The 12,771-nt window shown below is 38.0% G+C and overlaps 1 protein-coding gene across 1 annotated transcript; it reads right to left on the bottom strand.

Moving 5' to 3' along the window:
- Positions 1 to 282: 282 nt before the first annotated feature.
- On the bottom strand, positions 283 to 4,790 carry LOC108707694 (serine/threonine-protein kinase N1-like). The gene is made up of 7 exons (XM_041581184.1): positions 4,542 to 4,790; positions 3,999 to 4,061; positions 3,568 to 3,644; positions 2,253 to 2,395; positions 1,992 to 2,099; positions 949 to 1,029; positions 283 to 770 (listed from the first exon to the last, which is right to left on the bottom strand). Exons 1-7 carry the CDS (start codon positions 4,610 to 4,612, stop codon positions 573 to 575), a joined length of 741 nt encoding a protein of 246 aa, XP_041437118.1. The 5' UTR covers positions 4,613 to 4,790; the 3' UTR covers positions 283 to 572.
- Between the last annotated feature and the right edge of the window lie 7,981 nt (positions 4,791 to 12,771).

The raw sequence follows: 12,771 nt of genomic DNA on the forward strand, positions 1-12,771 counted from the left end.
CTTAATAACAGTGTCCACAAAATGGCTCCTGCCTGCTTGCTATAATTATGAATTCCCAGACTGAAGGAAACACGATTCCCGGACACCTGTCCCCTCCTGATGCCTGCCCTGGCAAAATGTATCACTTCACTCACTTGGGGAGTATATATTTAACTTATGTGTGGGCTGGGAGTGTGTTTTAGTTACCATTGGGGGGTTAGGACTACCATATAAACAAGTAAGGAAAACATGCTATTGGTCAGGAGTCACACTCTTGGCCTACAGAATGGTGAAAACATTTTTTGCGAGAAATGCCATGGCGTAAAGATAAGGAACATCGTGCAAACAAATAATACTCTTTTAAACAAATGTATTTTAAATTGGACGTGAGATGTCCATTTTTATTTGGTATTTGTAGATTGGTCTTCGCTCCTTTCAATGAATTAGCCAGGTGCAAGTAAAAGTCCTTTGATGTTCTTCATAAGTTGTCCGTCCTTAACTGGAATAATTCATGAACATCACTCTGGCTCTGTTTTTCTATCCATCTCTTAGACCCGTCTTCCTTTTATGCCATTTTCCGTAGGTATACTTTTTCAGGTTTCCGTTTCTGATGATTCTGAACATACTGGATAATCTAATTCCTTTAAGGCCATTTTGGTTTCATTTAACAGCGGTAATGTAATATCTGGTGGTTCCAATGCAATTCCTTCAGTGCAGATCTCTGGAACTTTTATATTAGGAACAAATGGAGGCTGGACTTCTTTTTTCTGTAAAGCCTCCCAGTCTAATCCCTAGAAAAGAGGAGAAAGAAAACTGCAATTACAATTCTGTGCTTGTAAGATAAATCCAGATGGGCCAGAGTAAAACTGTATAGAGGATGTGAGTAATATCAAATAAAAGGCATAAATAGAGGGACTTGCATCAATCACTCCAAACATGGAGGCTAATCAAGATGCCTAAACAACTTACCTCAAAGAAATCACTTTTCTTTACATCCTCAGCACCATTTTTGTCAGACCCAAGGCGACGATATGGGGTTTTGGTCAATAGCTGCAAAAAAGAAATAACATACAAATTAAAACTAATTAAACAATACACAGACAGCATCGTCTTAGCAACAAGTTAAGATTATAAGTGGGTTCCAGACCATTCCAATCTAAAGGGATTTGTAACCTATAGAACTGGGGACTTGACCACCACAATGTCCTCAAAGGGGGAATCATTTATGAGCTGGACCTTTGCTATAGGCTGGACATTCAGAAATAGTAACTGTACATATATTTTATTTAATGGAAGAATAAAATGCTAAACATAAACAGGTATGGCATCTGTTATCCAGAAATCTTAAATTACGGGAAGGCCATCTCACATAGATATTTTAATCAAATAATTAATTATTTTTTTTAAATGATTTTCTTTTTTCTCTGTAATAATATAACAGTACAAGTATGGGGTCTGTTATCCGGAAACCTGTTATCCAGAAAGTTTTAAATGATTTAAAGGCCGTCTCCCATAGACTCCATTTTATCCCAATAATCCAAATTTTTAAATATGATTTCCCTTTTCTGTGCAATAATAAAACAGTAGCTTGTACTTGATCCCACCTAAAATATAATTAATCCTTATTGGTGGCAAAACAATCCCATTGGGTTTATTTTATCTTTAAATGATCGTTAGGCTGATTTAAGTAGATAGATGCAATTTACATTAATCTGGAAAACCCTGGTCCCGAGCATTCTGGACAACAGGTCCCATGCCTGTACAAACATTTCCATGGCACAGACCTGATTCCCTGAGGATGATTATTTTTTAATTCCCCAAATTGCCTAATTTTTGGTAGTTTTAATCCAACTAGTAAATTGACCAGGAGTTCCAGGGAAATCAGGGGAAAAGAGTATAATATAATTTGATAATAAGAATGTAAAACTGTGTGTCTAACAGTAAGGACAAATATAAGCGTGGGTGTGAGTGATAATGGAAGGGGCCGTCTCACATTGCACATTAGAACTCACTTGTGTTATTATTTTGTAGATTTCCGGGGTTAGGGATGGCGGATATATCGGCTCTTCGTAGACAATTTTATGAATAATTTCATCAGCGTCATCTCCTGTAAACGGTATCTGCAAGACAAAAAGAACACTAGGGTTTTCTAGGGAATTAACTTGCAACAATAGCAAAGCGCTATCATTTATGGGCCTGTATTTCTAGGATTAAGTCCATAACCCCAATAAATCTATGGGCAAGCACCATGGAATCTATTGAAGTGCACTTACCTGACTGAGGCGCATTAAATAAATGCACACTCCCAATCCCCACCAGTCCACTGATCTTGTGTAGGGAAACTGTGTAAACATTTCCGGGGCCATATACGGCAAAGTTCCACATTGAGTTTGGCTTCTGTCTGTAAAACTCATTCCTGAAGTAGAAAATAAAAAGTCAGTCAAGTTGGATCATTTCTACATTTATTTTCCTTTATTTATAGAGTGTGAACACAGATGATCATTTTTATTGGTCTCTGCCCCTGAGTCACAGGCACGATACACAAACTAGTTTCAATTAAGTTACAATGAACTTGCATGTAAGGGGGTACATTTCAACTGAGGGTCGAAACTGGGGGAAGTTGAGGAAACAGGGGTATAACTATAGAGGAAGCAGACCCTGTAGCTGCAGGGGGGCTCAGGAAGTATAGGGGCCCCATGAGGCTCTAATTTATATACAATTTCAATAAATATTGGTAAAATAGATCAACCTCTAAATATTTTTGGGGCCTTAAAAATAATTTGGTGTGGGGCTCAGTAATATCTAGTTACACCACTGGGAGGAAACCAACACAGATACAGTAGTTATGTGCTGCCCCCTTCCCTTCCACCACCCGCAACGCCCGAGTCCGACTTCCGGCTTCCCTTCATAGACCCGCCCACCCTGCCAATAACATCACAAACATGGCAGGGAGACCAGGCATGCAGCTATAAAGCCGGAAGCCACAAAGGGGGGGTGAGAGGTTGGCCTGAACTCAACCCGACCTGCGGGACCCGCTGGTATCGGGCCGGCCACACATCACTAAGACACAGGGAAAATGTACAAATTCCAGTAGCCGTTCTACCTCTGCCATTCATGCCGCCTTAAAATGACTATAAACTGGACACATTAATTAGTTTTCCAATTAGTCATGTGCAGCGCCGATTCCAGCTTACATGTCGGGAGGGGAGGCAGAAACACTATTGCGGAGAGGATTGCTTTAAAAACCGGACATTCGGCTCATAAAGGTGCAGGAGCGGCTTTTAGCCGGCCCTGGAATCCTTTCAGGTGCTGCTGCCTGAGGCGAGTGGCTCAGCTCGCCTCATTGGCGGAGCGCCCCTGGTCATGTGTTTTTTTCTTACTAGTGACATATACATAGAAGTACCATAGCCACGTCCTTTATTGTCTTGAAATAAAATGAGAGTGTGATTGGAAAGTTGTGTTTGTGTGTCAGAGGCAGATACATCACTCATTGTTGTGTCCATTTGCCCATCCATTTGGTTTGAACAAATTGAATAAATCCCTCCTATCTAGAGTTTAGTGCTATGGAATTATAACTAGAAATCTTACCTTCTTTGCTAATGCCAAAGTCAGTAATTTTGGCGTATCCATCTCTATCCAGTAATACATTTTCTAGTTTTAAATCCCTGCAAGGAAAACAAATGAACATTTTAAAATAAAACTAAAAAAAAATTCTATTAAGTAGAAAGAAGCTAAATAAGGCAGAAATGTCAAAGACTTTGGGGACGCGGCTGTGTAATTAGGGTCAGACTGGACCTGTGGGGCAATGGGGGAAAAAAACCCAGTGGGCAAACCCAGACCCACTACTTGTGCCACTCCCTGGTCTCCTCTACTGACCCCTATTCCATCATGATTAGACATAAAAGAGCTCGGGTGCAGGGCAGGGGACTGGGAGAGGGGGGTTGTGAGTGGGGCTGGGGGGTTGTGTGGGATGCCCTGGTTGATCCCAGACCTCCAGTCCAACGCTCAGTAGTACTTACCTATGGGTGATGTTCCGATCATGCAAAAACTGCAGCCCAAGTACAATACAGGCGGAATAAAATCTATAAAGATAAAAAAACACAAATATATTAGAGTAATTAATTTATAAGTGCAACAAATTATTCCTGAACGTAAATATTAAGCAGGTCATTGTCTGTGTCACCTTCCTACGGAGCACCTAGATTGGGATATTAATGGTAGGGAAATCTTTCTTAAATCCTCTATTGTACTTCCCACTGAAATGAATGGAGGGATGGGTTTTACTTCTTGGGATCTAGATATTCTTATAAAAATGTTAGTGACAGTTTTCCTTGGGCCATGAATGATCAAAGCATTTTCCTGTCGACTGATCTTATTATGGAATTAATTCCCAGGGAAATACTGGAAGTACAAAAAGTTCCAGCTTGTCTAGTGGGAAAGAAGCAATCTCCCATACACTGTCTATGGATATCTCAATGACAATGGTGCTATTTAAGTGCAATGGTGAGAATAACATAAGGATAAGACCTGCCACCTTCCCTAGAACTCCCAGTGGTGCTTACCTAGTTCTCTCCTGTGACATTCCGTTTCTGACCAAATGGGATGCCAAGTCTCCCCCTTCTACAAACTCCATAGCCAGGCAGATATAATGTTCCGTAGAGAAAGAGGCGAATAATCTAGTAAGGAAGTGGCAATTTTCCTTCTTGGCCAATAGCAGTATGCGTTGCTCTCGGAGAACACTGGCAAAGAAATAACAACGTCAGTTTCAATACAGGAGAATCATACACAGGACTAGTTCTACAACTGAGACTGGGGCAGAGCCTTTAACGGGGAGGCCCGTTTATAAAGTAACCCCCCCAATATATCATTTATTAACTCAAAGTAATGGGTTTGTGGTTTATAGTTCCATAGCTGTATTAAGAATCAAATACAATTCGAATATAAATCCACCTGTGACAATTATGGTGTGATCCCCAAAATTAATAAACATGAATTTATGTATAGCCTTTTCTTATTTTAAAAGCATCACATGTCTAAAACTACAGGGCAGCAAATGATATATATTTTTATGGAAAAATATAATATTATTTAAAGTCTTAAATTCAGTCTTTAAAGGAGAACTAAAGCTTAACTAAAGATGTAGCTAGAAATGTTGTACATGATGTTTTGTGCTTCTGTATCAGCCCAAGGCAACCACAACCGTTTAGCAGTAAAGATCAGTGTCTCCAAAGATGCCCCAGTGGCTCCCCATTTTCTTTTCTGCTGATTCACTGCACATGCTCTGTGCTGCTGCCACTTACTGAGCTTAGGGACCCACTCACAAAATACAGTACACATAAAATAAAAATGTCACAATATAAGGCTGATTAGAAATAAATACAGATAATTACCACATGGCAGCACAGAAACCAGTGCAATTAGCATCAGAATTTAATAATCAGCCCTGTAGCATCAGCTTATATTACAGACCAACCTAATTTTCTGCTGGATAATTAGTGACGACCCCTAAGCTTAGCTTCTCAACAGCTGCTCAGACCCCACTGAGCATGTGAGTACAATGAGTGTCGCAGACACTTTCCAAGATGGTGACCCCCTGTGACAAGTATGAAGTCCTGGATCATTGCTGCTATTGACAAGCTGAAACTTTAGGCTGGTGCAATAAGTTCACTATATAACATATGGCATTTTTAGCCATATTCATTTTTAGGATTTGGTTCTCGTTTAAGAATAACTCACCCAGCAAACGCCGTAGGTTGATCCATATAAAAGCTTTCAATAGTCTTAATGGCAACGGCCCTTCCTGTTTTTCTGTAGTTTGCCTTATAGACCTGAAATGAAAAAGTGCAGCGTTTATACACAATGCATGTTTCATCTTACACACAATTAAATGAATTAGCAACAAGACTTGCTCATGTAGATTACTTGTCTGTAATGCATATCTGCAAAACTGGTATTTTAGGGGTTCATTTAATGACAGTTTGCACCGGGCCTAGTAATCCATAGTAACTTATAGCCACTAGGGGATACTGAACTTTATGCAGACTTTTGATGTCCCCCATAATGTGCCAAAAGTGTAAGAGTTGGATGTTATGCAATATATTGCTCATGTGTTTCAAGTTCAAGAGGGTTATTTACTAAAGTCCGGTTGGGCTTTTTGGTGCAAAACTCAAATTTTTGGTATTTATTAAAGTCCAATGCTGCAAAAGTTTGAATCCAAAAATCCGGCATCTCAGACCTTTATCTAATCAATGGGAGAGGTTCCTATCCTATTTCGAAGTTTATGTGGTCTGCACTGAAATTAGCCCAAAAATCTATTTCAGGCAACAATCTGAAAAATGTGGGCTTTTCAAGAAAAAGGCAGAAAGAATTGCACGATTCGGGTTTTCGCTCGATTTAATCAAGTTTTTCCCCAGTCCAATTAAATTGTGCAATAATAAATTAGGATTCTAGTTTGGTTGGACTTTTTTATCTAAGTAATCGGAAAAATTTGGAATTAAGTAAATAACCCTCCAAGTGTAAAACCCCTGAGTATGTTCATAAAGATCTATCGTATTTAAAGGCAAAGTAACTCACCTTTCCATATGATCCCTCACCAAGTAGTGACTGGATGTTGAAGTCATCAATAGATGGTAGGGTTCCGCACACAAGCCTGAAAGCAAATAAATACACTTGATTAACCCTTTTGTTTGTTTCACTGGTAGAACTTTCACAGTTCTAGACTAAGAATCCTTTGTATAACAGGCAATCTAATGGAACATATATCCACCATCAACAAGACCTCATGCAATATGCCATCCAAAATGGACACCAAGAAAGCAACAGACAGATCTTATATCCATACCTTGTGTGGTTCAGGGCAGTATCAATCCTTTGGATCGTAGTATCAAAGCGAGTATTCTAGGGAGGAGAAGGGAATACCATTAATTTAGGCTCATGATGTCATTTAAGAATAAAATCTCCTGGAAGTTTGTTTTAAAATATCAAATATGAAGATTTACCCTCTGGTTCTCAGGATGAGCAAAGCTTAGAAGTCCTGTAAAAGAAAAAAAAAGAAATGGTTCAGAAAGAAGCCGCTGCAACCACCAGAATATTTTGGAAGTGAGTGTGAATAAAAAGTCTGTAGCGTAACTAGATGGTATTGGGCCCCACAGCAAATTAATCTTAGGGCCCCCAACATATATAGATTTTGTCCTGTTTTACCAATATATGTTGAAATTGATCATTAATTAGTGCATCATGGGGCCCCTTTACCTACTGGCCCCCCTGCAGCCATAGGATCTGCTTCCTCTTTAGTTACACCCCTGCCTAAAGGTTACAGCCCTGCCTAAAGGTTACACCCCTGCCTAAAGGTTATGCCCCTGCCTAAAGTCTGTAGGTTTCTTGGCTACACAGGACTTCTGTCCAGGAGGGGCTGATCCCAATCCTATACCTGCACCTTCCATATACTTAAAGTTTAACTGCTCTGTCTGTGATGTGAATATATATATATATATATATATAGACCCACACTGGTGCACTCCACAACAAAATGGTTGCCGCCTTGGTGCTGGTAAAAATGATATATAATGAATGAAAGAGACCGCACTCACAGGACTTTCACAAGAAAACAAGCCCCAAAGCCTTTGGGGCTTGTTTTCTTGTGAAAGTCCTGTGAGTGCGGTCTCTTTCATTCATTATATATATATATATATATATATATATATATATATATATATATATATATATATATATATATATATATATATATATATAAAAAGTGTGGAAATGGAGATCTCCAGCCCAATATATATTTAGTATAAGGATCTAACTGTGATGATCATTGTGCTTGGAAAGCAGAATAAAACTCAGAATAACAAATATTTATTTTAAAAAACTGCACCTGGAGGGGTCAGAGCTATTCTCTCGCTATCTATCCTTTCTACATTTTCCATCTTCTCTTCCTCATTTCTATCTCGATTCACTGAATAAAATTCTGCCCTCTCTTCTTTATTTTCATCTGCCTCCGGAGCAAACACTGAGAAGAGTATCTCGTCCCTATTAGAGTCCTATTCGAATGAATAAAATACGTTTTTAGAGAAAATAAAATGTTAATCATTATGATTCTTTAATTTCACTTCCATTAATGTTAGATGCAAGTTGTGTTTGAAATATTCCAAAACATTTCGTTTCATTTATCTCTGTATCATTCACTACAAAGGTTTCATAAGTCAGAATTGTAAAAATATATCTGTTTCTAACCCCACTGTCAAATCACTTACAGTCCCCATTTCTTGGTAAGGTAATGTAATATATAGGGATGTACCGAATCCAGAATTCAGTTCGGGATTCAGCCAGGATCCAGCCCTTTTCAGCAGGATTCGGATTTGGGCGAATCCTTCTGCCAGGCTAAAACTAATCCAAATCCTTATTTGCATATGCAAATTAGGGGTGGGAGGGAAATCGTGTGACTTTTTGTCACAATACTAGGAAGTAGTATTGTGAAACAAAAAATGTTTTCCCTTTCCCACCATATGCAAATTAGGATTCGGGTTCGGTATTCGGTCGAATCTTTCGCAAAGGATTCGGGGGTTCGGCCGAATCCAAAATAGTGGATTCAGTGCATCCCAAGTAATATATATATATATTGTTTATATAGATGTGATAAAGAGAATACTAGAGTATGTGTAGCATTTGGTGCCATTAAGCCTCACTATTGAAAGAAGTTCTATAGCTTAGTATAAGCTGTAATTTCTGGGTATCACAGCCTAGGATTTTCCCTTACAAACATTAAACTCACCGAATCATTTTGGGCAGGTACTTCATGTTCATTGCTGTAACTTTGAATAAAAGAAGCTGAAATAAAAAAGAACAAATAGCAGTTAACCTACTGAGCATCAGTTTCTACCAAATGCTATTAGGAAATGTACATATGGAATGATTGGAATATAGAAGAATCTGACATTCAATTGAGAAATTGAAATACATTCCAGGCATTTGAGCTGCTGGCAGAACATGTTACGCCTGCAGTATCCATAGTGATCATTTATGGGATCTGTTTGTGCAGATTACGTGATTTGTGCTGGACGTATTCTTTTACTGGCAATTCTCAACCAACCAGTCCCCGAGTGGTGCCAGACCAAACCCATCTCTTTTCACTTCTATAAATGGGTTTTGGATCATATTTGCTCTTAAAGAAACTTTACCTGGAGCGATCATTCTAATTCGCTCGTGCTCCTCCTCGATCCACTTTCTTTGACTGTCGTTAAGTTTAAATAATACAACTTCATCGTTTTCCTGGGAGCCAAAAGGCATAGGTGTGATGTTGCTACTACAGCTCTGTAGTCAGGAGAAAGAAAAAAGCATGTTAAGAACCGAGGGCTAAAAAGTACACTATTTAATAAAACCAAGGTCTACAATGTATTGAAAAGATAAAGCCAATTTCATGAGTATCAGGTTATTGTCAGTACAAAAATAATATAGTGTCAGTAGAGTTGTGGTGATGAGTGTATTGACTCAGTTTGTATTAAGTAGCACTGAGACTCACTGTACAAAGCTAAAAGTCACTCTAACCCTAATCCTAACCCTATCTTGCAGTTGTAAGACCTGTATAAAGGCAATTTCCCCAGGAGGAAACAGGCTTTTATCCTTCCCAAAAAGGAAACTTACCGGTGGCTCCCAAGCAAGATCTTCGTTTTCTATTGAGCAACTTCTCCTTGAATAATCTGGGGGGAAAACAAATAATGGTCATCTCTATGTACCAAACACCATTAGGAACTGTACAGATAAAATGATTGGGCAAAGGAAAAGCCTCTCTTATTGACTAGAGGGTTTTAAAGGCAGAGCAGGACTTGATTTAGTACCAGGCATTTAATCTGCTATTAGGAAATGATAATGCTCCCTCAGCCAGATACTACTATGGTAACTCTTTGCAGAAATAAAATGAAAATGTAACAGGCTTCTGCTGTGGGTAAAGTCTGGCTTATAATATTACTAGCAGTTTTAACAAACAAACAAGCCTTCAAGTAGTGTCAGTCCAAGACCCTCTGATCAAGAGACCACATTCTCTGGACACTGTAGTAGAAATATGAATAGAACTTTATAACTACCATATTACTACTTAGGGCAGGCCAAGACCTTACATTTAGAAATGCTCTTCCCCTGCATTTACATTAATATCCTGTTTCTTACAAACTTTACCTGGAGTGATCGGTCTAATAATATCTTCCTCGATCCACTCTCTTTCTATGTCATCCAGTGAAATGACTTCAGTTTCATCATCTTTCAGGTAGACAACAGGTGTAAATTCTATGTTGTTGCTACAGACCTATAGAAAGGGCAAATAAAAAAAAGAGACTGTTAAGAAAATAAGGAGAAAATAAAACTAAAATGAATGCAACAAGTACACAGTTTTAATACCATGAGAATAATAAAACCATAGTTCATAGTATATGATCCATACTAAGTTCTGCTTATAAGTACCAAGTTATGGAGTCAGTACAACAATAATCACAACAACAGATTATTAATGAATTACAGATAATGCTCCCTATCCCCCACATTGCAGTTCCCTGACCAGTATAAAGACAATAGCAGCCTGGTTCTTTTATGTGATCTAATATCATTATTATATAGACAAAATTAAATTCTCATGGATATTATTCAATTCTCATGGATATTTTTCCATTCTTATCTCCTTTATCATCCTTCTCAAACACAAAACTCACCAGTGGGTTACAAGCAGGATCTTCATTTTCTATCCAGCACTGTCTCCTAAAAGCCGGTCTAATTATTTCTTTCTCTTCCTTGATCCACTCTCTGTCATCAAGCACAATGACTTCAATATCATCCTCATAGAAAACAAGTATAGATGATACGTTGTTACTAGAGACCTATAGCAAGGGCAAATAAAAAAAGATAACATTAAGCATTAATGGAGAAAATAAAATTGCAATGAATGCAAGAAGCACATTTACTCAATACCATGGGAATAATAAAACAGCGTCTTATTGTCCTTCCCAAACACCAAACTCACCAGCAGGTTCCAAGCAGGATCTTCATTTTCCATCCAGCGATTTCTTCTAAAAGAAGCTAGAGAAAAAGACAAAGACAACTATAAGTCATCAGTTTGTACCAAACACCATTAGAAACTCTACATATTAAATGATGTATTTACATAAATATGATTATGATCATATTTGCCCTCTCTAATCCTAACCTCCTCTTCTTTATAAACATTACCTGGAGTGATGGGACTAAGTACTTCAATCTCAATCTCCTCGCTTTCAGTGTCATCCAGTGAAATGACTTCAATATAGTCATCTTCCTGGTAGCAAACAGGTATAGAGGCAATATCTGTGCTATAGTCCTATAGTGAAGGCAAGTAAACAAAGATAATGTTAAGGAGAAAATAAAACAAACTAAAATAAAGGCAAGCAGTACATAATTTATGAGCAGAATAAAACCATAGTTTTTATCCTTCTCAAACATAAAACTCACCAGTGGGTTCCAGGCAGGATCTACATTTTCCATCCAGCACTGTCTCCTAAAAAGAGCTGGGGAATAAAAAGAAATAGATCATTATTTAGTACCAAACATCATTAGAAACTGTACAGATAAAATGATTGGGCAAATGGATATTGGCCTAAAGGGATTTACAGACAGAGCAGGACTTGATTTAGTTCCAGGTATTTGATGTGCTACCAGGTCATGGTAACTTTGCCATGTACATAAATGGGCTCATGATCAGAGACTCCAATTCTTTACTAATCTTACCTGGAGTGAGCGGCCTAAAGAGCTCTTGCTCATCTTCCATCCATCTTTGACTGTCATCAAGCTTAATGATTTCAATATCTTCCTCTTCCAGGGAAGTAACTGTGAAAACAACAACAGATATATATATAATATCAACCATACTAATATTACAGAATGTGTTCTTACAAACATTGAGAATATTGGGTTCTGTTCCAATACCAATTATTTGTTTCCGCCACCATATATATCCCAATTGGGTGAGACCAAGAGCCTTTGTCAAAAGACCACAATCCCTGTTGGTTTTTAGTAAGGCGGTTCTAATACTACAGTAGGAAATATGTATATAAGGACATAACTATCACTGCCTAGAACAGCGCAATCCCTTATATTAGAGTGTATTTAGAATTATTTTGCATGTGAGTGATGTATTTAGATGCACTGAGATGGAAATTAAGCATCTAGGGATACACAATGTTTTAGGCAGGGTTGTGATCATATTTGCTCTTTATTTTTCCTTAAAAATCTTTACCAGGAGTAACTGCTTCTTCCATATCTTCTTTGGGAAATTCTGGTTCATCTGCAAAATCGCTACTGCATTGCTATGGAAGAGACAAGCAAAAGTCACAATTAATCAATTATTGTAATTTGAATATTGTATATTGTATTTGTATATTGTGTTGCTCTTATGACTTAAAGACTCCCACAAACAGTATTGGCTCAAGGGCTAAATACCAACCACTAAAGCACTGAGCTCAATAAATGAAAATGCCAATCAGATTCTGCTCTGGAATTGTGTACGGGCTTGTGATTGGCAGATGATTTATGTTCCCATTCCCTAGAAGTTTTCACCCTTACCTTCTTCCTACATCCAAAGAGTCTTGAAATTCTCTTTCTGAGTTTTCTGAGATTTCCAGGCTTCCTGGTTCCTTCTATAATGTAAAATAGAGAAAAAAAATCATCTTTATTTATAGGAATTAATAGATACAGTAGAACAGAAGTGAATACTGTTATGAAAAGAGTACAATATAGTTTACATAATAGAAATAAATGTATATATAAATC

Source organism: Xenopus laevis, chromosome 2L, assembly GCF_017654675.1.
Source record: "Xenopus laevis strain J_2021 chromosome 2L, Xenopus_laevis_v10.1, whole genome shotgun sequence".
NCBI lineage: Eukaryota > Metazoa > Chordata > Amphibia > Anura > Pipidae > Xenopus > Xenopus laevis.